This window comes from Plectropomus leopardus, chromosome 6 (genome assembly GCF_008729295.1).
Source record: "Plectropomus leopardus isolate mb chromosome 6, YSFRI_Pleo_2.0, whole genome shotgun sequence".
NCBI classification, from domain to species: domain Eukaryota; kingdom Metazoa; phylum Chordata; class Actinopteri; order Perciformes; family Serranidae; genus Plectropomus; species Plectropomus leopardus.
This window is the reverse complement of record NC_056468.1, coordinates 26,657,940-26,680,466: the sequence shown is the minus strand read 5'-3', so window position 1 is coordinate 26,680,466 and position 22,527 is coordinate 26,657,940. Positions and strand designations below refer to the sequence as shown.

The following is a 22,527-nucleotide window of genomic DNA, read 5'->3' as shown; positions in this document are numbered from 1 at the left end:
ACAGGAGACTAACGAAGCACAGCACGTTTCTATTAGCTAGCTAACGTTACACACAGCACGGAAGCTAGCCGGCGGCCTAGGACTACAGATACACTAAACTCATCATTATTACGGCGACGTGACGGAAACATCATAGTAATAACTACGTCTAACGCAATGTCTATATACAAGGATTCGTCTCCCGATATTTTGAGATTGTATTTTTAATTCTGTGGCACAGATGAAAGCAGATTTTATTTCAACAGTAACACGAAGGCAATGCTGTCTTACCTTTGCTATGAAAAAAAGACCGACATCCGGGAATGTTACGTATATAAGGACGCTGCACAATGACGTTTACGTAATTACGTAGCTGATCCGGGACGTTGTGGTCCTTGTAGTCCTACATCTAGTTCTCCTTTATTCTCACTGTGAATTTGAAATAAAAACAACATTGTTTGTGTTTTAACGACTGGTACTTCTCAAAACTTTGGATATATTTTAATTTTGTTAGTTTTCAGTTGTTTTAGTAAACACTTGTATGTCTTTAAATATATGTTATCAGAATCAGAAGCAGCCAATGTAAGTGTGAATACACACAAGGGATTTGACACCGATTTTTGTTGCTTCCAATGTACATAGAAAAGGACACACAGCTAAAAACAACAGATCTAAACAAAGATAAACATTTGACTGCTGTGTGCAGATATACAACAACAAAATTAAATTGTAAATGATAATACAGTTGTGCAAAGACACTAAAATTAATATGGAATTATTCCTGCAACAGGTTCCTTTATATGCATGAGGTAGGTGGATATGACAGTATGTACAGTATATGCAGCAATACTTATATTTATAGTTATGATATTTACACGTTAAAGAGCAGTAAACTATGAAATAAGCTATATAATTCACCGGTAAAGTGGAGGCTTGGTGTTGTATGATTATTTTACATGAATTGTTCCTGACTTTTTGGACGGATGTCAACTGGAAGATAGTGTGAGGTTCATTTGATGTTTTCTGTTATTTCATTTCCATATCATCCCTGCTGTAATTAACACATTAACTCTTTTGTCTACATTAAAAAAAGTTTCTCATCCAAACATCTAAAGTCATTTTGAGCATTTGAAACAAATCAATCAATGGGGAATTATTATTGTAGGGAGAAAGAAGAAAAGAAAAGAACTGATTGTGTTGGAATATTTAAAAAAAATTAAATGTTGTTTAAAATATTTTTAAAAACTAAATCTTTAATAATAGTAACAATTTTAAATATTAATGTGTTTTTTTTAAATATTCTATTGTGATTATTTCTTATTCTTACTTCGTCTTAATAGTTTTGCGGCATGTTTATTGTTATGCAAGTCATAGAGTCAAACTCCTTCACAGTGCAAACCTAATATAAACAATTTCTGAATCCAATTATGATTTTTTTAAAAAATGAAAGTAAGAACTAGCAGTGGCAGTCTGTTAAGTCTGTTAATTCCATGCTAATTATTAAAAATAACATAAAGTTCACTTTTTTAAAATCAATTTATTGAGCTTCTTTGACAATGAAATACAAAATCAGTTTTGCAGAGGCCATCACAGGTCAGAAATATTTTTTGCAAATGTTGATTCCTGATAATGGAGTGAACATTTTAAAGGCAAACATTGGAGTTCAGAGTCCCTTTAAACATTACTATGACCCTATAAATACTGTACTTTATGAGTTCATGATATGCTACACGTGTTAATGTGACCAAGGCCCTGCTCTGTATCTCAGGCACATTCACAGTATGTTGCAACGAGCACAGAAACATGAATTCACTCTTTATTCTCACAGGGCTTCGAAGGCAACACTGGAATCAAACATTTATTGTACATTTTTGAATAAATAGACTGAAAGAAGTAACAAGAGTGAGCAGCAATAATGGATGTTGAGTTTTCTTTGTGTGCCGGGACACAGCCTTGTGTTAAGAGAACATTTGCTGTTTTATTTAACATGAAAGGTTTTACCAGAAAAAGAAACGATTTTAGCACGTGTGACCTTTGTTTCATTTTATGACCGGTGGTAACACTGGCAGTTTTTTCAGTTAGCACTTTTCAAGGATGATGGCGATGCCCTGACCACCACCAATGCAGGCAGAGCCAACAGCGTACTTGCCTCCTCGTCGCCTGTTGAAAACAAAGTTAATTATTCAAAGTTGTTTACTGTGCAGACATCTTAGCTAATTTACTGTAAGCATGATTACTAAAGGACAAACTAACCTGAGCTCATGAACCAGGTGGGCGGTGATTCGTGCACCAGAGGCACCGAGAGGATGTCCGATGGCAATAGCTCCACCGTTAACGTTGCTCTTCTCTGGATCCAGGCCAAGAGCCTTAGCTACAGCCAGGTACTGAGGGGCAAAAGCCTCGTTCACCTGTGCAAAGCAAATAATATAAGTAACACAACTAAGTAATTAGTCTACTATTTGGACTACCTGAATAAATCAAAACACATATGAAATGAAGTTTTGGAAAGTAACTATCTATATTTACTTCATTCTGAGTTTAAGTTTAAGTTTTAAGTTACTTTATACTTCACACTCCACAACATTTCAGAAGAAATAGTGTACTTTTTACTCCACTGCATTCATCTGACAGCCTAAGTAAATAGTTACAGTCAGATTAAGATTTAACATTTAAAAAAACATTATGAGCTTAAAATACAACACACTGTTAAAGATTAAAAGGGTTTATTCCAACCTTTCTCGACTTGTGACCCCGTACAAAAAAGCAGTGTCTTGTTAGGGCACCATGTCAAGTGTCAGATGTCTATGAATTGTTAGCAAATAACATTTGAACATTTTCCCTTAAAACTTCTCTCGTGGTTTTATTAAAATATATATTGAGGCCTAAAGAGCTTAAATAATCGAATATTTCCTTAAAAAAAACAGCAAATTTAGAGAGCTTTTTATTTTTTTCTCTCACAGGGGCCCTGACACACCAAACCGGGTGTTGGTGAGCGTCTGTTACCCTATTTTTTGCTGTTTGTCCCACACCATTGACACTAATCAGCCCTTGTTGGCTGTTTTTTGGCCACGTTAGTATGTCGAATCTGCATCTGACCCAGCAGAGCACATCAGTAAAAGAAATTACTCAAATGGGCAGTTTAGCTTAGAGCGCAAGAAGTGAAACGGTAGTGAGAAAAGCAAACAAACAGCTAAAGTCAAGAGAATATGAGATCAAAACAAAATTTGTTATATAAGGTAAGATTTCCTTTCTAGCTGCTGAACTCTTACGCAGAAATGTTTTGTAACTGTTTACGTTATTATATTCTTGAGCACAATAAAAATGCTTTTTTCTTAAGTACATTTTGCTCATAATACTACTATACAACTAAACTTTTATATGTGACACTTTTACTTGTAAGTAAGTATTTTTCAGATTGCGGTATTGGTGCCTTTACTTAAAAAAGGGGTCTGAGTACTTCATTCACTACTAGTGAAATTTATGGCACGGAGATCAGTGTCTCACTAATGACAAACCTCCACGAGATCCATGTCGTTCAGAGTCAGACCGGCTTTTTTAAGAGCCTCTGTGATTGCTGGAACGGGACCTAAAATGAAACCAGATGAAACCAGAAACTCTTACTATAAAGACACAATGTAAAGTATCACAGCGGTTTATTTAGTAATGTATTCCTTTCAATTCAAATGAATTAAATTACAGCCCCATGACAGTGGTGTCACTTACCGATTCCCATGATGCTCGGGTCACAGCCAGACACATGATAGGACACAATTCTGGCTAGTGGAGTGAGTTTGTGTTCAGTCAGCGCATCTTCACTTGCAATCACCACAGCAGCAGCACCATCAGATACACCCTGGAGATCAAGAAGAGACAGCTGGATTTAGTAAGAGTGGTCTACTTTTCATGGCTGAATAACAGTAGCTGCGTAACATCTATATTAGAGTGTAAATAACAAGTTTCATCACAATAAAATATTATATTGATTCTTTGGGCAACAATACAATATTTGCTTGTTTCACAAAGTCTGACTTAATTCAGGGTCCTCAGGGATCAAAATGAGACGATATCAATAAATATCCTCATTGTTTTTTCAGTCTGCTACTTGTCCACCAGGCTGCTAGCAATATTTAACTGTTTAGGAAGGAGGTGTTTGGTCAGAAATTTTGACACAGACACACCATGGGAATATCAAAATACAGCTGTATCTTAAAAATGTATCAACATTTTTACTTTGCATCAATTCAATTAAATCACTGGTTACTGAATCAATAAATCCATCCAGATCAATGTATTGTTGCACTCATTATAAATATTAAAGGATCCTTATTATACTAATTTTCAGGTTCAAACTTGTTATGGGATTTCTTCTAATACATGTTTACATGCTGTAATGTTAAAAAAATGTATTACTTTTGTCATACTCTCTGCCTGAATATACCTGCATTCACCCTCAGTCTGTTTCAGCGACTGTCCTTTAAAGCCCCCCTCCCAAAAAATCCAATCTGCTCTGATTATCAGCATTTCGAGGTCTTCCTCCTCCTCCATCCTGCCTTATTTAGCTTTAAAGTAAAACAGACCATTTGTGTTATGTCACCAGAATGATAAAAATGCAAAAAATTGACAGACCACCTCAGACAGAGACACCACCTTAGGTCTAAACTCACCGAAGCGTTGGCAGCAGTAACAGTCCCTCCCTTCTTGAAGACAGGAGGCAGTTTGGCCATCTGCTCCAGTGTTGTCTGTGGACGAGGGTGTTCATCCTGAGTCATGGACACTTTGCCCTTTTTAGCTTTCACATCAATGGGAGCGATTTCTGCTGTGTAGTAACCAGCTTCGTGAGCTGTAAGTAAAAAACAATTAAGATATTACTGTCAAATATCAAAACCAGAACTTGACTTGGCACTTAAAGGCTTCATTACTGCAGCTAAAATAACTGTTCGCCACTGTAAGAGTCAGACTCAACCAGAAATTAGTGACTGGGTGAAGTTAATAACAGACAATGCTTCCTTTGAATTAATGTTAGCAAAGTTAAATGATAACAAAGGGGAATTTTAACAGGTTTGGGAACATTTTTAAAATCGGATTAAAGGTGGAATTTGGTGCTTTTAACATGTTAGGGTAAGAAGACTCATATATTTATTTTATTTTACTTTCTGTAACTAACATCACTCAAAGGGACACTATATCTAGTATGTCACAAATGCTTTGTTATGATATGTTTATGTACTGAGATATGTATGTTGTTGCTGCTGTTTAGTTGGGGTTTTTTTTAATGTTTGGGGTTTGTCTGTATTTTTTCTTCATATGATGTTTGATTAATCCAAAAAATTTAATAAAAACGGAACTGACAAAAATAAATAAAGAAGAAACCCGTCTTACCTGCCTTCCACCTTTGTTGTGTCTGATATGCGTATTTATCAACCTCTTCTCGTGTGATCTGGTACTTCTCTGCCAGGTTTTCTGCTGTGATGCCCATTGGGATTTTGACATGCAGGTCAGTCAGACCAGCCCACAAGGTGTCCTCTAGCTGTGGGACAGACGAGGACGAGAGGTTTTTTATCTTTTTATCAAAAGCTTGAACAAGCTGCCGTTGTGGCCATCACATGTACATTTGTGTCAAGTGTCTTGTTTTTAGAAAAGCAGAGAAAATCAACCAAAAGCCAACCTTGAGATCGACTCCAAACTTTGTACCAAATCGTATGTTGCGAACAGCATACGGGGCCTGGCTCATACTCTCCGAACCTCCACACAGGACTACCTCCGATTCTCTGAGGCAGATCTCCTGCAGACACAACGCCACAGGGTTTTGTTTGGGATGTAACAAGAAGAAAGTTATGACACATTTTCTTAAACTGATACAGTATATGTGACATGTAATACTTTTACTCATGTAGGCTGTGGACAGTGCCTTACAACTTAATCAACATTTGTATTTCTACAGAATTACTATTTGGATTTCATCTGCTCATGTTTTGTAACTGTATTGTACATGTGTGAAAACTGTATATTTGCAACTGTATCATAACTGTTTTTTTACAACAATGTTATATATGTTTATGTATTGTACATATTGTATTATATATACTACTGTAAGACACCAACCAACATCTGGCAAAAAGACTTCCGACACAAACTATCCTTTCAATAAATCAGAAGCATTAATATTTGTTTGCATGTTGATTTATTAAATGTACTTTGTTCTTGGTGATGTTCTTACTTGAGCACCATTGATGATGGACTGGAAACCAGATCCACACAGTCTGTTCACGGTGAGAGCAGGAACTGGGATGGGAACGCCACACCTCAGACCCACATGACGAGCAATGTAGGGTGCATCAGCTGAGCTCTATAGTTAAAGTGATAGATTAAGAGAAATAAACACTTGTCAGCACACAATAATATGCATATTAAAGTAGGCATTTTCAGGTGATGGCAGTTGAAACCTGTTCAATGTGAAATGCTGATCTGTCGAATTTTAGGTACCTGCATAACATTTCCCATGATGACACTGTTTATAAGTTCTGGTGCCACGCCCCCTGCAGCAAGGGCAGCTTTGGCTGCATGCTCAGCCAAATCTGTTGCACTGTGATCCCTCAGCACGCCACCATATGTACCGAACGGAGTGCGCTTGGCAGCTACAACAAATACACCTGCGGGGAAACAGAGCATTTTAGAACAGCGACAAGGATTTCAAACCACATACTACTGAACCAGAGTCAGATAATGGTGCCAGAAAATCCTGGCTGGTACATATTTTCAGCAATTAAATGAATCACTAACCATTCTGATAATCGATTAATTTGTTGAGTATTTTTTTAAAGAAAAAACATGAAAGTTCTCTATTGCCAGTTTCTTAAATGTGACTATTTTCTGGTTTCTTTGCTCCTCTGACAGAAAACTCAATATCTTGGGCTGTGAATGACACATGACATTTGAGGACGACATCTTGGTCTTTTAGGAAACTTTTTTTAAAAAACTATTTTCTGACATTTAACAGACCAAATTTATACATAATTTTCATTACTCCAGTAAGTTAACTTCATCTCAACCAGAAGTGCCAACAACTGATTAACAGCTATGCAAACATTTTTCAACATTTTGAGTGAGACAAATTGCCTCAATAATGCAATTATGTATTCAGAATAAACAACTCACCGGTAACATGAAACTGAAAGTCATGACAGTTATCTCAATATCATGTGTTGATATGCCTATGAGTTTATTCAGACATTGAACTGTGGAGTAACCCCTGATACGTGTCAGGGGACGCAGCAGACCTTTACCTGACTTGGCACTTGCAACTAACCTTTTAACACCTGAGTTGTGCCAGAATCGTGGGTTTACTGTTGTGTAATTTGTCCCTAAAAACAAAGTTTATTTACACTCCTGCGTTTTAGTTTAAAGTTACTTGCATTTCATGTTATTTTTAATGTGTAACAATGCACTGTTAAAACTACACATGTTATCTGTTTGTTTAAGCAAATTATATTTACACAAGTAACAGTTTTAAGTTTTGAGGTACTTGTATTTTACTTGAGTTATTCCATTTGATGTTATTTTATACTTCTCAGGAAGAAACACTGTCCTTTTTTTTTTTTTTTTTCCTTCATTCCACATTGTCTAAGATCTTTTATTAGTTACTTTTCAAAATATGTTTCATATTCACACAAATATTCAGACTTTACATGGATTCATCTATCCTGAAGTAACTAAAGAGAGTTGTAACCTGCATGCAACATTGCAGCTTTTTAATATTTTTTATCCAATAAACCTGTTAATATTACAGGCTTATAGCCTCACTTAATCTCACTTAACTTAAAGATAATTACATTGTTTTTTTAAAAAAAAAACTTGTTAGTTTATTTGTTTGTTTTGTTGTTGTTTTTCTTATCGAATTTTCATGTCATTTTCACTTACTTTTTAAAAACTGATTTCCTACTCATTTTTGGGGTAATTTGCTCTGTCGTTGCTCATTGCCTCTTCCATGTTTCTAAAAGAAATCAAGCCAATTTGCTTAGGTTTGATTGATAATGTGGTATTACAACTGAAACTTAATAGTCCTTCCTCTTTCACTGGGCGTAATTAAGTAAGATTATAATTATTATTTCCACTTGAATGGATCGAAAAGTAATTGTGACTGCTGTCGAGAAGCAGCTGTTAATGATCTTGACACCATCTTGTCACCTTTCGCCTATATGACAGCGCCTTTGTGATCAGAAAACGTGCAAAACTCCCCTGACATGAAATATTAGTCGGCTTCAAGTCGGCGACGATTATCTTAAATCGATAATAATCCTCCACTGTGACACATTTAAGTAAAACTGCATCCCTAACATTTATAGTAGTCAAAGTAGTCACGTCCACCTTCGCGCATTTCTGCATATTTTGTAATTCCTGCTGAACTGGAAGGTGTTTGTTTACCTCTGAGAAGCGCCATGATGCTGAATCAAATGCCCACTGCCAGGATCAAACTTCAGTTTTCTTGTGGCTCTCTGATTCAGTCTGTGGTTGGTATAAAAACCTGAGGACTGCGACCTTTCCCCCAAATATCACAACAGCCAACTTTCCACGCGGCCGGGAAGATTCGACAAAGACTGTTACATATAAATTTGAATTAAAACATTATTAAATTCTTTAAACGTGTTTTAAGCATGTCATAGTTTTCATTGTATTGTTTTAACGAAGTCTTATATTTTTAATGCGTCTAGTTGTTTTATTTTAAGCAAGAAAAAACGTCGAAAGTGCGCGTGAGAAATCGCGAGGGAGACCGTTCGAAAACGTCATCTCTTCGCGACACGACTTCCCTGTCACTCACAAGAGGACAGGAGAAGCATGTGAACATTTTTTCATGCGTGTTTAAAGTGAAGCAGCATACAGTGGAAACATGTTTTTATCGGGGTTATCGCGCGGTCTCTGCAGGGTTTTATCCCGACGCGCCTCTCCGTCAAGGTAAGTGTCTGTTGTGAACAGGTAACAAGGCGCTAGCTCCTGAAGCTAACACAGCTAAAGGTTATTCAGCAGAGAAATGAATCGATCCTGAGATTGACAAACAATCCAACTTCCAGCGTGTCATGATGTGACCTAAAATCTGTTTGTTTGTGTTGTTTTTGCAGCTTCCTGTTTGGAGAACACGCTGTACAGAGTTCATGGTTGACTCCGGTGATGACACTGAAGACATCTGCCCCACTGAGGTACGATCATGACGGCTTGATGTAACCAACAGGACCTGCAGTGAACCTTCATAAGTACCAGGTTCACTGCTTGTCAGTTTGTATATTATTATTATTTTGGGTATTTGATTAATTGCAGAATTCTTTATGTATTTATATTTATGTATTTAACCTTTATTTAACCAGGAATAGTTCCATTGAGATGCAGAATCTCCTTTGCAGGCGAGTCCTGTCCAAGACAGCAGCATAATTAATTTCACATAAAAGAACAAGTAGACTGAAAACACAACAGCAAAAGTTAAAACAAACAGCACAGCATAAACTGGCAAGGAATATGTACGATTTGAACTCTTATACACTTAAATTTTAAACACTATATAGTTGTTATTATTATTAGATATTTTTTAAATGAGTATTTTTTATTAATTATTTTAGATTTTTTTTTTCCTGTGGATGATTAAAGTTGTGCTTTTCGTTAATGTGTGGTTATATGTGAGTGAATTGCTGCAACAAATGTTACTTCCCTTGAAGGACTGATAAAGTATCTAATACCTATCTATGAAAAACCTAACAATTGCACTACGAGGTGAAGATGCAAAAAGATGGAGGTGGAAAGTCAGAAGAACCCCTTACAAGTTAATCCACCAGGGATTTGGTGGTTTTTAGTCGATTGTAAAGCTGTGGTGTGTTCTTACATCTATGGGGAAAAAGGGCTCTCAAAGTTTACAAAGCACACACATCCAGACAATAAACATTTGGTGCTGGACAGGACACCATGCAAGAGCTGAACAAACAGAGTACGCACTCTAGACTATACATCCAGAAATATTTAATTATCATGGAGGTGATGTTTCGAGCTTCACGCTCTCAAAACAGAGCTAGATGATACTATTAATAGTCACAGATGTGTGTCCCACCATGTTTAACACACATTTCAGTTTCTAGTCAACTCAGAAACTCAGTTTAGAATGCAAAGAAATGCAATACTGTGGTCTAAGTGCAGAGCTGTCATTTTTTGTTGATTTTTATATTGTATAATACAATATCACCTTTTATCTCACAGTAACAATAGACATTATATTCATGTATTTCACAGATCTATTATATATATATTCTTGGTTGAATGTGCTCACATAGAGCTGTGCTTTGTGTTTAAGAGCGGAGCCTAAAAAGAAGAAGAAAGTGGACCCACGAAGGGAGCAGCTAGCCAAAGAGAGAATGAGGAAAAAGCTGAAGAGGCTGGAGAGGGTCCCACCTGAGTTTATCCCCATAGAGGACCAAATCATTCCATCCAAATGCCTGGATGAGACAAGGTACCGCTCATTTCCCTGTTGTGCAAACTGTCATGTGCACATAATGTGGCTAGATTTTTGTTAAGGCATAGTTAACCGACCTGCAGTGCTGGATGTGGTGACACATGTTAAAGTTGTTGTAATTCTAGAAATTAAAACAATGCAAGAACATTGGCCAATGCTTGCTCAACATTAAAATGACACATTTTAATATTTTATGGATATGCTTTTAAGTATCATTAGTCTTTCTATGACTTGTTTTACCTTTTGTTCTTTCATTGCTATTGTGGTGCCCGCTGATTTAGAGTGCTATAAATTAGTGTTTCTTATTCTCTTACACAGGGAACGCTCTGCACTGAGGCTGCCATTTGAAGAAAGTGAGGGTCGAGCCCTGCTGCTGAAGGAGTGGAGTCGATACAAACAGGTCACCACTTACCTGTGACACCTCCATCACTTAAGATTTTATAGAGTCTCTCCTCTTCACCTCCGCTCTCCACCATGTACACTTAGGGGGCTCAGTCTGACGTGCTCCACTGTCTTTGTTCTTGCAGAAGCAGCACATGGCTGAGGTGAAGGCTGTTGAAGATGCAATAAAGGCCCAGACGGAGGCGCTGCAGGAGCTGAAATTAGAGTCTGAGGAGCTGTACCAGGCCGCGCTAAAGCCAGACCCCACTCTGTTTCCCTTCTCTCATAAAGGTCCTGCCTACACACCGCCAAAGACTGAATATGAAGCTCCTGATGGGAAATACACAGACATCACTAGAGTTTACACACAGTAATGGACAGGGGACAGCTGTGGGTGCAGTCTTTGTGTGTTGTCATGTATTTTGTGTGTATGTACATGATTCAGTAAACCAAGATTCAGCCTTTTAACAGCCTGCATATGGAGGTGTGAAGGACACTTTGCAAATGTGTTTTTCTTGAATTGTACAGTTAGCTCAGTTGTTTCATGTCTGTATCAAATGCAACAACACTCATGGAAATTATGATTTTTTGGGGGGTGTTCACATTCACATCTCTGTATAAAACAATGTAAAGTGGAAATTAAATTTGCTTTTTTTTTTTACTGATCCAGTTTGTTTAGATAATTTTCTGCATTTTTGCCAAAGTTGAGTACATAAGGCAGAAAAATGCTATTGCTAGACTCTCTGTGAATAATGGTTAAGCATCTGCAGCATCAAAAAGCATATTTACCTTGGTTGAAGACAATTCATATGGTGCTTTCAAGAAATGTTGATAGGCTTACTCCGGCCAGCTCTCCTATTTGATGACAACAAAAGCTGCAAATTAAGTCTTAATGCATCCTAATGGAGCTTCAATATTTTAATTTAACCCTGATCAGAACAATACATGATAGATCTTTCATTACTTGGATGAAATACATAGAATCTTAAAATATACCTGTGGCATAATGTTACCCAATATTGCCCTTTACCAACACTACACACAGACAAGCAAGGCAATTATCCTAAGACTGATTTACAGTGAGTCTCTGAGTGAGGTCAGCCTTAAAGGTTCAATTTACAAGCTTTGGAGAAATATATATGACGGGGAAAAAACGACACTGCCTTTGCAGAGATCATATTGTAATTCGCTGGTTGAATACATGCAGTCATCCTCATTATTGACCACTAGATGCTGCTATCACTGTTACCAATCTTTTTTCATTCAGCAGCTCACTGAAAGCTTGAGACGGAAAAGGAGTTATGACGAGTCTCTCCAGCTCAGGGCTCTGAGCAATTTTATGAAGTCTTTTAAGTGATAAGAATCTTGAATCTTCATTTCACTTTGCTTTAGTGGAAAAGAGACAGGTGACCAGTGACAGTTCAGGAGTCCTGAGGCTTTTCCTCATCCAGGGGCAAGTGCCAGTCTCTAGGAGGGCCTCGTCTTAGTTCCCACACTGGAGTGAAATTTTTCTGCTCAGCCACTCTGTTCCTCTCACTCCTCAGCAAGGCCTCCTGCAATACAGATGCATTATGTATAAAATGGCCTCTCTTGATTTCAAGGCTTTTGCATATACTCTTAAAGACATCCAGAAAGGTTAAAAAAAATTAAACAGAGTGACTGCCTACTGCTGTACCTTAGCCTCAGTGCCTCTGTGTTTCTCCCACTCTCTGCAGTTATGGTAGTCCTCTTTCCACTGCTCACAGGATGGGGTGTTACCGTAAGTGTAGTAGTGGTGAAAATAATTCCTTAAGCTTTTGCAGTGTTTAAATTCACTCCAGTAGTCATCACAGGCTCGGGGTGGCTGTAGCATCAAACAAAGGCTGGAATCATCACCAAACCAACTTGAACAAATTATATTCTCACTTCCTAATGTTAAGTCTCTGCTCAGAAACTGCATCACTTCCACAGACCTGGTTACATCTACGGTTACATGCGCAGATCAGCCAAAACAGTAAAATCTCTGACATTTCTCATCATCTCACAACAATGCGATGTTTTGCAGAGAAACTTTTGGTCCTGCCATTTACGTCAGTGCCACTTGAGCCGCATCACCAACCCAAACACTAATGAAAATCAAGCACACCCGCTTATAGCAACAGCACTCTTAAATGGCAGTGGCCCTTCCAGTAGTACAGTGCACCATGCTGCACCGCATAAACTTTTCGGGAACAGCCCGAAAGAGCTCAAGGCGTTGACCTAGCCTCCAAATTCCCCAGATGCAAATCTGATTGAGCATCCATGGGTTGTACTGGTGCCCCACCTCACAACACACAGGACTCAAAGAATTCGCAAGACACCACAGGACACCCCCAAGAGGTCCTGTGTCCATGCCTCAACAGAGTCAGAGCAAAGTTCGAAACAAAGGAGGTCCCACCGTGGATTGGGGGTTCCTCTGTGTACCAACACGTCCCACAGATGTTCGATCAGATTTGGATCTGAGGACTTTGGAGGCCAGTTGGACGCCTTGAGCTCCTTTCACGTTCCTCGGGACATTCCTGAACAGTGTTTGCAGTGTGGGGTGGTGCATTGTTCCAGCATAACAACAATAAATGTTATTCACTTCACCAGGCAGTGATTTTAATGGTCTGGCTGATCAATGTATTCATGCACAGTAAGATATAAGATTTAAAAGCATAAAGGATCAGTGGAGGGAGATCTTAATTTGAGCTGCTTATTATGGCTATTACTTCAGTAAGGTTGAAATTCTATCACAGCTGTCTTGATTGACTTAGAATTGTGGCTCCAAAGAAAAGACATTATTAAAACAATCATTGGAAAGAAACTGCATTGTTACAAGACTTTGAAAAAGGCCATTCTTAAACTACTGCTGGAATCATATAAAATTAACGTGCATTAAACTTATTGTAAAAAAAAAAAAAAAAGAAGAAGAATGAATGTTATTCACGATTATTTCGTGTTATATTTATTTGAATTTTTGGTTTACAGATATTATAATTGCTGAATTTCCACTAACAAGACCCTCTCTAAAGCACTGTAATTAATACTATTTAATAATTCAATAAATAAATGTATGTGATCGTGTTCACTTACTAACGTTAATTTAAATAGAAAAAGAAAACATTGGTCTGACAGCGCCTCCCTGGGGTCACTAAAGTTTAAATGAACCTCAGTCACTGATAAAGCGTTACAATAATCTATATTTACATGTCATTTTTAAGTTTCAATAATTATAGCATGGTTAGATTAAAAAGAAAGCCGTGAGTCAGACAAATAACCAAGGGTTTCTGAGAAAACCTCCTCGTCTAACCCACATTGCTTGTTGCTAGCTAAGGTTACTTCAGCAGTTGAGCACGATAGCTAGTCACCTTGCTAACGATTTGTTTCATATTTGGCACTTTTTACTCCTCATCGGGACTATCAAGAACAAGACAGTCAAGACTGTCTTGTTCTTGGTGAAATAAAAACAGGAAGTCTAACCAATAACGTAAAGCACAATGTAATAATTTGATAAATTACCCTCCACACTGCTCCATCTGACCGGTCCATTGCTAGCCGCGCTTGCTAATACAGCAACTGTACTTCCGGTTCAATTTCCTTTCACAATAAAAGCGTTACCATACAATTTCACGGCCTTTACTTTTAAATTTTAGTTTTTGAGCAATTCCGACAATAAGCATCAAAATAAAATAATAATGAGTGTTACTACTAAAATAAACAAATAAACATCCAATAATTGCAGTGACTGCGTTTGATAGGTCAGTGAGTCCTGTTTGAGACAAATATGGACATTTCCTCTTTTGCATCTTTTTGGATTTTGCATCATCTATCGTTGTTATAAAATACATATTACTTGCTAAGACACTGTACTTTATTCATGAGAGTAGGGGGTGGCTGGGTGTGAATTATGCCTTTTCTTATATCATGACCCTCCCTGGGGCTACAGATATTTGTCCTTGAACCTCCCTGTGTTACTGTTGGAAAATGCATGACTGTCCCTCCAACATTAATAACCATATTTTACAGTTTCTGTCCATGATAAATGGTGTGATTTTGCAGATTTTTTTAAGAAAACATACCTTTGAAACCCACTTGTGGGTTTTGGGTTTCCGAGGGAATCTAAAATAAATACAAAATGCCACAATTTAAAGTTACATGCCGCTCCTCTATCAAAAAACATGGCTTAAAAATGGTTTGAGTGCCTGCCCATTTTTCACCCCCTCTCCTCTAAATAATGAACAGTCCTGTATTACTTTGAATTTTTTCCTGCCATTACATTGTTTGATTAAAATAGGACAATCAATCATAATCAGCTTATTCATAAATAAATGTCTAATTTGAGTCAAGAAAATACCACAAATACAGAAACATCCCCATATATACCACTTTCATTTGGTAGTTCAGGTACATGCTCAGACATTAAAAAAAACTATTCATGACAATTAATAAACACAATCCTTTATTTGACTATAAATAAACCAAGAAAAAAAGAAAAATAAAACTGCAAATGAGTCCTATAACTCTATTATTGCTCCCATTTTGTCATAAGAATGGGACTCTGGATAAAGTCACTTGTAAAATTGCAACAATTACGGGAAAAGGGGGAATATGCTCTAATATAACAATGATCAAGTTATTCTTTTTGTTGGTGGTGTGCTCATATAATTTATCTTAATTTATTCTACAAACTCCAGACAGCATTTTGCAAAACTTGGCCTCTGTTGAGCAAGATAGTACAGAGTTTTAATTACATATAATCCTAACTCGACAGCAAAACTCCCATTTCAAAGGGTCAGAGACATGAAATACCAATGCATCTGAAGGCCAGTTTTTTTGTTTTTTACGTTGCTGCTGAAGGTGACAATAGATATGTTGAGCCTCTGCACATCAGCCAGTCTCACTCTGAATCCTTCAAGGCTTTCTGCCCTTCTTGCGTAGTGACTGTCCTTCTCCAGAGAAAGCGATGAATCTGTTCATGGCATCATCCTGATAAGATTAAGACATAAAAGTAGTTTAAATTGAAAAATTACACTCGTGCTACATGAAAAAAAGTATTTAGATATTTCAATATAAATCACTGGAACAAATCACACAAAAAAGTTGTTTAGTTCAAGTGCTACAAACAAAAATGTGTTACTGGAAAAGAGTGTGAGAAGCTGTACTGAAGAAATGGAAACACAGACTTAAATATAAACAAACATATGATAAAATCCCTCGTATTTCTTACATCATCAGCAATTTTTCTAGGCTGTGGCCTCGAGTTTCTGATGAAGGTGATTTTGCCAATTTTGAAGTCGTAGTTGGGAATGCCTCTGTGAAAGAAAGATAAGAGGTTAAAATCAAATCAGGTAAAATGGTTCAATGTTCAGTGGTGTCATAATAATACAGATTGAACAAGTATCCCTCAGGTTCTCCACACAGTTTGGAACTTTGACCATCTTGTGAATTAATATGTCACATTGTGCAGTAGTAAACAAATTAACATTTTGACACATTCTAGCTGTAGACACTGCGAGCTAAGGGGAGTCGTTTGTTATACTTTGCGATTTGTTAATAGCCAAACTGAATTACAAAGGCAAGCTTTTAGGCAAGCTGACCATGTTATGTGGCACCAAAAACAAGATGACATGGGGATACGAGTGAGCATCAAGCAGCAGAGAGTTTGTTGCCTACAGACACCCAAAGATGGAAAATTAGAAACGTGTGGACACAGTTGCTTTAGCAGCGATATGCACTGTTTGGCAATTTTTCAAAAGGCATTAGATTTTAGTATTTCCAGCCGTTTCTAAAGGACCTCATAAACATTAAAGAATTTTGTCGTTTCTGTCATGCACTGTGGTGGTCAGTCAGAGGGCATCATAGAAATAGTTTGTCATACACCAGTCTGAGTACAAAGTGAGGGTATGATACAAATTGCTCCAACTGCCAGAGCTTTGTTGGAAAACACAATCGGCTGTCTCTCACCATGTCACATTATACTGTATGTCCAAATTCAGCTTACCAAGCGACCTACAACCAACCCATGAAAGATTTAGTTCTATTGGAGAAGTCTTGTCTAATACACTGAAAAAGGCCAAAAATACATATAGTGCAGTCGGTGCCTGTTGGCTTGGAGCTTAAGTGCTGACCATAAACAACAATATCTCCAGATTAAGACCCTGGTTGCATGTCATTCCCCATCTCTCTCTTTCACCTAATTTCCTCTCTTATCATCTCTTTTATTTCTAATGTCTAATAAAGGCATAAAATGACATAAATAATCTTAAGGGAGGCACCTAATAATATTACAGAGTCATCATGCTGAATAGTTAAACAATTTTGCTACAATATGTAATTTTAGGCCACCTCATTACCTTTTGATGTCACATGGGCCAAGAGGGACAGGGCTGGGCTCGATCCCTTTAGTTTTACCATCCAAACGATTGCCAGAGCCAGTGAAAGCCTAAGGATAGTGAACACAAGTTACATTAGCTCCAATAATTTAGTTATAAGGGCGATAATTTATCTCTAACCAGCAGCAACAATTACTCACCCTGAATCCCATGTCCATGTCGGCGTAACTGGTGGGATCTGCTTCTTCCTCCTGTGCAGAAATGAGTTTAATCAAACTGTTCAGAGCACAAACTGCACAGGTATCTTTAAGGTTTGTTCCTTACTGTTGGTTCCTCCTGGTGCTGAGGTCGTCGTTCAGGCTCTTTGTAACCCAAAGGTGCATCAAAATCCACCTGAGAAACAGAGTCACGGCACATTTGAAGTGGAGAACACAACAGAATAATTTGCTGTTTTCTCTGATAATATAAAGGATCTTACATTCATGTCACACTCGATGATGGAAACGGCTTTATCTGGCTTGGTCTCCATTACTCGCAGCTCATATATCTGAAGCAAAATACACAGATTCCATGAGCAGTGGTGTTCATTCAAATATTTGCATGCTGGTCCAACACTGATTTTAATAAGTTAATCTACCTTTTCATTGTAGTTGATAGCTATGACATCACCAGTTGTCAGGCAGGCAAAGTTTCTCAAAGCATTCTCCAGTCTGTAATAAAGGGACCACTTAATCACTATAGTCAAAAATGAAATGAGAAAAGGGTCAATTAAACGCTCCTAAATGATATCTCTTACACTGCTTTGGGGTTTGTAATGTCCAGGAAGTCAGGGCTCTGTGGCTGGAACTTTGAGTAAGTGGCCACCATGAGGTTAACACTTTCCACCTGGACCAGACCACCTTCCTCCAGCAGGAGATTTTGCATCATCTGCAGCGAACAAAATAAAGCAAATATCAGTGCTGCCTTGTTGGATGTCTACAAAGTGGCTTTAAAATTATTTAATCAGCAGTGAATATTTCAGACAATGCCATTTATCTTGTTTCTGTTTCTCACCCAGTGCGGCAGGTAGCAGATTCCCTCGTCTGCAACAAACTCCAAAACGCCACAGTGTGTCATTCTGTCTGAGTTCTTGTTGGTCAGCTTGAAAAGCATTGGATATGTGATGTTAAGCCTGCCTGTATAAGCAAAAAGAGCAGAAAAGTAAGATTTATTCAAGTTCAAACTGGACTTTTATAACGCAGAGATTTGCTTGATTTAACTTTAACTTACTGAGTTGGTCGAGAGCTGAAGGTGGCATTATAACTGAAAAAGAAACCCTTCATTAGTTGAGACAAAAACAGCAACCATGTAAGTACCTTCCCAGCAAGTAAAATATTGTTGGACACAAAATGTACAGCTATGATATCAGTTTCTTCCTTACAAAAAAATGGGCCTTTTATGCAACATTTTAAAAAGCCATAATGTTGGGAAAACATAAACATATGACCAAAATGTCAAACCCAGATATGATAGGGAATTATGTTAAAACTGCTAGAAAACTTCAGAAATCTTTCAACACTGTGGCTTATTTTATCAAACAGCATGTAGAAGAGGGCTGCATAATGTGCAAAAAAAGTGATTATTTAAACAAATATTGCAGTTGCAAGTCATGATTTTGGTGGGAATGGTAATTTTTGCATTTCAATTTCACTGGAAAAAAACTATTAAAATCATTATGTGATTTTTTTTGCTGGGGTTTGTACCAAACAAGCATGTTCTCTAACGTCTGAAACATGATTGAAAGGTTGGGTCATCTCTGTAGCAACACCATGCTTTATTTATAATGGTATGTTTTGAAACATTTTACCTTTATTTTAAAAATTGCAGCTCCTGCAATTTGGATATTGCACTTGGCAATATTGTGATTTTGAAAAGATTTAAATTACCTGTGCATGGGACACGTTTATAAGGGTATGTAGCTTGAAAACAAAAGGTTGGCTTCACTGTGTCAGACACTGAGAAAAATCTGAACATAATAAACTGACCCACTCAACAGTAGATGACTCTAGAAAGCAGGCGCGATTCACTAGTAGGGTATTCATGATGATTCTGCACTTTAAAGGAGTATTTCTGATTTTTTTTCCAGCGGGGCCAATTGGGTACCTACCCACATACAGTATATTACATACAGTAGATGGTGGTCAGCACAAATGTAGTTTCGAGAAGCAGGATGGAGTCTACTGTGTCTAATATAGTGTGTATGGATAAGTAGCTAACGCAAATCTAATTTTAAAAAAATCAGAACTATTCCTTTAAGTCTATTTACTTGCTGGCCTTTGAAAAGAAGGACATACTATATATTTTCAGATAGGGATAAACGACAATATCGGCACATAATCTTTATCAGCAGATATCGGCTTTAAAATGAAATATTTGAATCACCTAGCATGCTGATATCTTCCTTTTATTAACGATTATATTTTGGCCTTTAGCCTTTATTAGGGATAGGACAGCTTAAGTGTGACAGGAGAGAGAGGGGATGACATGCAGCAGTCAAATCCACGACTGCTAACGAGGACACCCAGTCTCTGTACATGGGGTGCCCTTAGTTGAAGTATTGCTCTTATTTTGCACAGTGAATGAATATTACATACACAGAAAAGCAATGTATTTTATGTCTCCAGCTGCTGGCGGGCCATCACAATAAGAGTATGTATAATATGATGTAAATTCCACTATAGAAGAGACTTGACAATGGTTAAAATTAGGGGTTACAGATTACTGGCCTGGCCCATTATTGGGGCCAATATTTGGCATTCTGTCAATGAGCTATATCTGCATTTCATTTTAATAATCGTAGATAAAATTAAGTTAGAAAAAAGTTTGTGTATTATACTCAACCAACACCAGGGAAGGCAGTCTGCAATACATGCAAAGAAAGTGTCGGCATGAAAGGAACTTTGTGAAACCTCAGGAAGTAAATTTTATTTATTCATTTTTTAATTAAATTTTCACTGAACAGTTTTGATTAAACATTTATTAAAGGCAATTAAACAACGTTTTTAGTTGGAGTTTGTTATATACCAAAATTATGAATATTGACAGAAATATTGTGTTTTTAATGTGAATACATATCGATTCCAAATATCGGTCATGTCTCATTAAGTACTAATAATCGGTATTGGCACTGAAAAACCAATATCAGTTGACCACTAGTTCAAATTAAGTTCAGAAAGAATATTTCTATTTGTATCTGTTTTCGGCCTAACGAGTTGCTATATATGGAATATTAGCAAAAAATCCAATATTGTGCATCCTTACTTCCAAATTTTAAACAGCTCCTTGACTGGAAATAAGTCTCTGTGGGTGTGCGGTAAAATTTAGGAAATAGTGTCCACAAACAGGGATCGTGGTTTGATTTGGACAAGAAACGAGGACTAAACTGCTGCGGGGTGGGACAAAACATTGTTGACTCGTTGAAAAATGTCTCAATTCACTACAGATCTCTTTGTTTACGGTAGATCTCTCTAGATTTTAGAAAACACGCCAAAAAAGTCTGCTCTAGAACTTTTCACGAGCGGTTTGTGGTAGTATGAAGCATCTGTCATGGCAGTAATGATGGTATAAAGGATATTTTATGACAGTAATACTTACTTTTGCCTCCTTTCTCCACGTCGGAGCGGTCGTTGGGACCTGCCAGCATGGACACCGAGTAGCAGCGGTACTGAGTGGAGAAGCGGTTCTGAAACCCCCGGGCCATCGGGTGGTCATATACTTGGAAGGAAAACTGTGAAACATATCACATTTTATTATTAAATCACACATATTTCCGATATTTCTACGTGAGTTGTTAACATCGATGTCGGACAAACTGCATCGTGACAGGGCAGCTTTCGAGTTGTTGTTAGCCGCTCTCCTGTTCGCGAAAACTGTTTAAGGTACGATTTGTTTTGATATAAATTTGTCGTCGGCGTTGGACGAAGTCACAGTGGCACTCACCATGTCGACAGCTGAGGTCTTTGGTTGTCAAACGACTCGACTCAAAATGTCTGTTTCTGTGTAGTTGTTTGGATATTTTTACATATGAGCTGTGAATTTTCCACTGTTGTCTTCCGCTTCTTCCGGAAGTGCACGAGCTGACAAAGGGAAATGACGACATCTTACAGCTTAGCCAATCACAGTAGCCTATTGAAATAACAGTTTTTAAGTTTTGATATAAAGTTACCTTTAAAATAAAGGATGATTTTAGTTGAACAAGACCACAACTTCAGCTTCCATAAGAATATTAAAAATCTAAATTCTACATTACATTATGTTAAAGGTTTTCCAAAAAATGTTCTTCCATAAGGTTGTATTTTTTAAATTAAGTAATTAATAATAATAATAATGATAATAATGATAACAATAATAACCTACCTGTATAGCACCTTTCATACAATAAATGCATCCCAACATGCTTTACCAGAAAGACATTACATACACCAAGTGCTTCATATCAAAAAACATAATACAACCTGCATGTAAAAATGAAATGAGATCAAAATACAATACAAAGAATGCATCTTCACATGGATAACACCCCCTTGACAATACTAGTAAAAGTAAGGATAAAATTTGAGTGCACAGAATGCATAACATAAGATGAAAAATACAATAAAACCCATTGACATCATTAATATATTTTAAGCCTAAACATACCGTGAATAAAACATATATAATTAAGGTAGTAAATAGTCAAAATACAAGAAACAGAGGTTGAGATTATAAATTAGACTATCAGTCATGAATAAAACTACTAACACCATTTAACACTTCATCATAAGGTCCATTTTGGTATTAGTTCAGGAAGTTTCAGCTGTTTTTTTCGTTTGGTCAACCAACTGTTTCTAAATTTTCAGTCTAAACTTAGCATGTTCTCAAGGTTATTATAATTAACAAAAACTAAACAAAGAACAAAAAGGATTGGTGAAAATACACATTTTAGTCAACTAAAATAAAAATAAAAACTCAACTTAAGAGAAAAACACTAAAATGATAGTGTGCTTATATTACTAACCGAAATAAAAGAAAAATATACAGAACATTTCTTTAGTTTTAATCCTTGTCAATTTGCTCAAATTTGTCAATACAACAAGCAGTGTGGAGGCATAATTGTGACAAGGATGTCTAGGATGTGTTGTGTATGAACCTGTTATGTCTGGCCCATGATGAATACCACCCATATAATAATTATGAAAATAATAATGATAATAAAGAGTTATTAAATAAATAAAACTTCACTAAAATGAATAAAAACCAAATGAAAGCAATTATATATATATATATATATATTCTACAATTTTTAGAACCATAACATAAAAAACTGGAACA

At 37.0% G+C, this 22,527-nt stretch overlaps 4 protein-coding genes across 4 annotated transcripts; 1 reads left to right on the top strand and 3 right to left on the bottom strand.

Moving 5' to 3' along the window:
• Positions 1–1,496: 1,496 nt before the first annotated feature.
• acaa2 (acetyl-CoA acyltransferase 2) lies at positions 1,497–8,550 on the bottom strand. The gene is made up of 10 exons (XM_042488107.1): positions 8,401–8,550; positions 6,463–6,629; positions 6,197–6,325; positions 5,645–5,761; positions 5,359–5,506; positions 4,644–4,819; positions 3,703–3,832; positions 3,495–3,565; positions 2,233–2,387; positions 1,497–2,139 (listed from the first exon to the last, which is right to left on the bottom strand). The coding sequence occupies exons 1-10, from the start codon at positions 8,414–8,416 to the stop codon at positions 2,058–2,060; spliced, it is 1,191 nt and encodes a 396-aa protein (XP_042344041.1). The 5' UTR covers positions 8,417–8,550; the 3' UTR covers positions 1,497–2,057.
• A 195-nt stretch (positions 8,551–8,745) lies between these two features.
• mrpl40 (mitochondrial ribosomal protein L40) lies at positions 8,746–11,345 on the top strand. The gene is made up of 5 exons (XM_042488108.1): positions 8,746–8,928; positions 9,093–9,170; positions 10,307–10,462; positions 10,784–10,865; positions 10,993–11,345. Exons 1-5 carry the CDS (start codon positions 8,864–8,866, stop codon positions 11,218–11,220), a joined length of 609 nt encoding a protein of 202 aa, XP_042344042.1. The 5' UTR covers positions 8,746–8,863; the 3' UTR covers positions 11,221–11,345.
• Positions 11,346–11,728: 383 nt separating this feature from the next.
• On the bottom strand, positions 11,729–14,428 carry c6h22orf39 (chromosome 6 C22orf39 homolog). Its single transcript, XM_042488109.1, has 3 exons — positions 14,366–14,428; positions 12,522–12,689; positions 11,729–12,399 (listed from the first exon to the last, which is right to left on the bottom strand). Exons 1-3 carry the CDS (start codon positions 14,393–14,395, stop codon positions 12,268–12,270), a joined length of 330 nt encoding a protein of 109 aa, XP_042344043.1. The 5' UTR covers positions 14,396–14,428; the 3' UTR covers positions 11,729–12,267.
• Positions 14,429–15,288: 860 nt separating this feature from the next.
• On the bottom strand, positions 15,289–21,292 carry ufd1l (ubiquitin recognition factor in ER associated degradation 1). Its single transcript, XM_042488100.1, has 12 exons — positions 21,157–21,292; positions 20,812–20,944; positions 18,448–18,480; positions 18,232–18,353; positions 17,975–18,105; positions 17,816–17,888; positions 17,657–17,725; positions 17,503–17,571; positions 17,379–17,429; positions 17,200–17,288; positions 16,074–16,158; positions 15,289–15,832 (listed from the first exon to the last, which is right to left on the bottom strand). Exons 1-12 carry the CDS (start codon positions 21,157–21,159, stop codon positions 15,758–15,760), a joined length of 933 nt encoding a protein of 310 aa, XP_042344034.1. The 5' UTR covers positions 21,160–21,292; the 3' UTR covers positions 15,289–15,757.
• Between the last annotated feature and the right edge of the window lie 1,235 nt (positions 21,293–22,527).

Coding starts and splice junctions, on each gene's coding strand:
- acaa2 (XM_042488107.1), bottom strand. Junction 3,566..3,702: donor CCCGAGCATCATGGGAATCG/GTAAGTGACACC, acceptor GTTTCATTTTAG/GTCCCGTTCCAGCAATCACA. Junction 2,388..3,494: donor ACGACATGGATCTCGTGGAG/GTTTGTCATTAG, acceptor TGCTTTGCACAG/GTGAACGAGGCTTTTGCCCC.
- mrpl40 (XM_042488108.1), top strand. CDS start 8,864: ATGTTTTTATCGGGGTTATCGCGCGGTCTCTGCAGGGTTTTATCCCGA. Junction 10,463..10,783: donor AAATGCCTGGATGAGACAAG/GTACCGCTCATT, acceptor TCTCTTACACAG/GGAACGCTCTGCACTGAGGC. Junction 10,866..10,992: donor AGTGGAGTCGATACAAACAG/GTCACCACTTAC, acceptor TTGTTCTTGCAG/AAGCAGCACATGGCTGAGGT.
- c6h22orf39 (XM_042488109.1), bottom strand. CDS start 14,395: ATGGACCGGTCAGATGGAGCAGTGTGGAGG. Junction 12,690..14,365: donor CAGATGGAGCAGTGTGGAGG/GTAATTTATCAA, acceptor TTGATGCTACAG/CCACCCCGAGCCTGTGATGA. Junction 12,400..12,521: donor ACAGAGGCACTGAGGCTAAG/GTACAGCAGTAG, acceptor TCTGTATTGCAG/GAGGCCTTGCTGAGGAGTGA.
- ufd1l (XM_042488100.1), bottom strand. Junction 18,481..20,811: donor CGTGGAGAAAGGAGGCAAAA/GTAAGTATTACT, acceptor TTTCTTTTTCAG/TTATAATGCCACCTTCAGCT. Junction 17,726..17,815: donor CTATCAACTACAATGAAAAG/GTAGATTAACTT, acceptor ATTTTGCTTCAG/ATATATGAGCTGCGAGTAAT.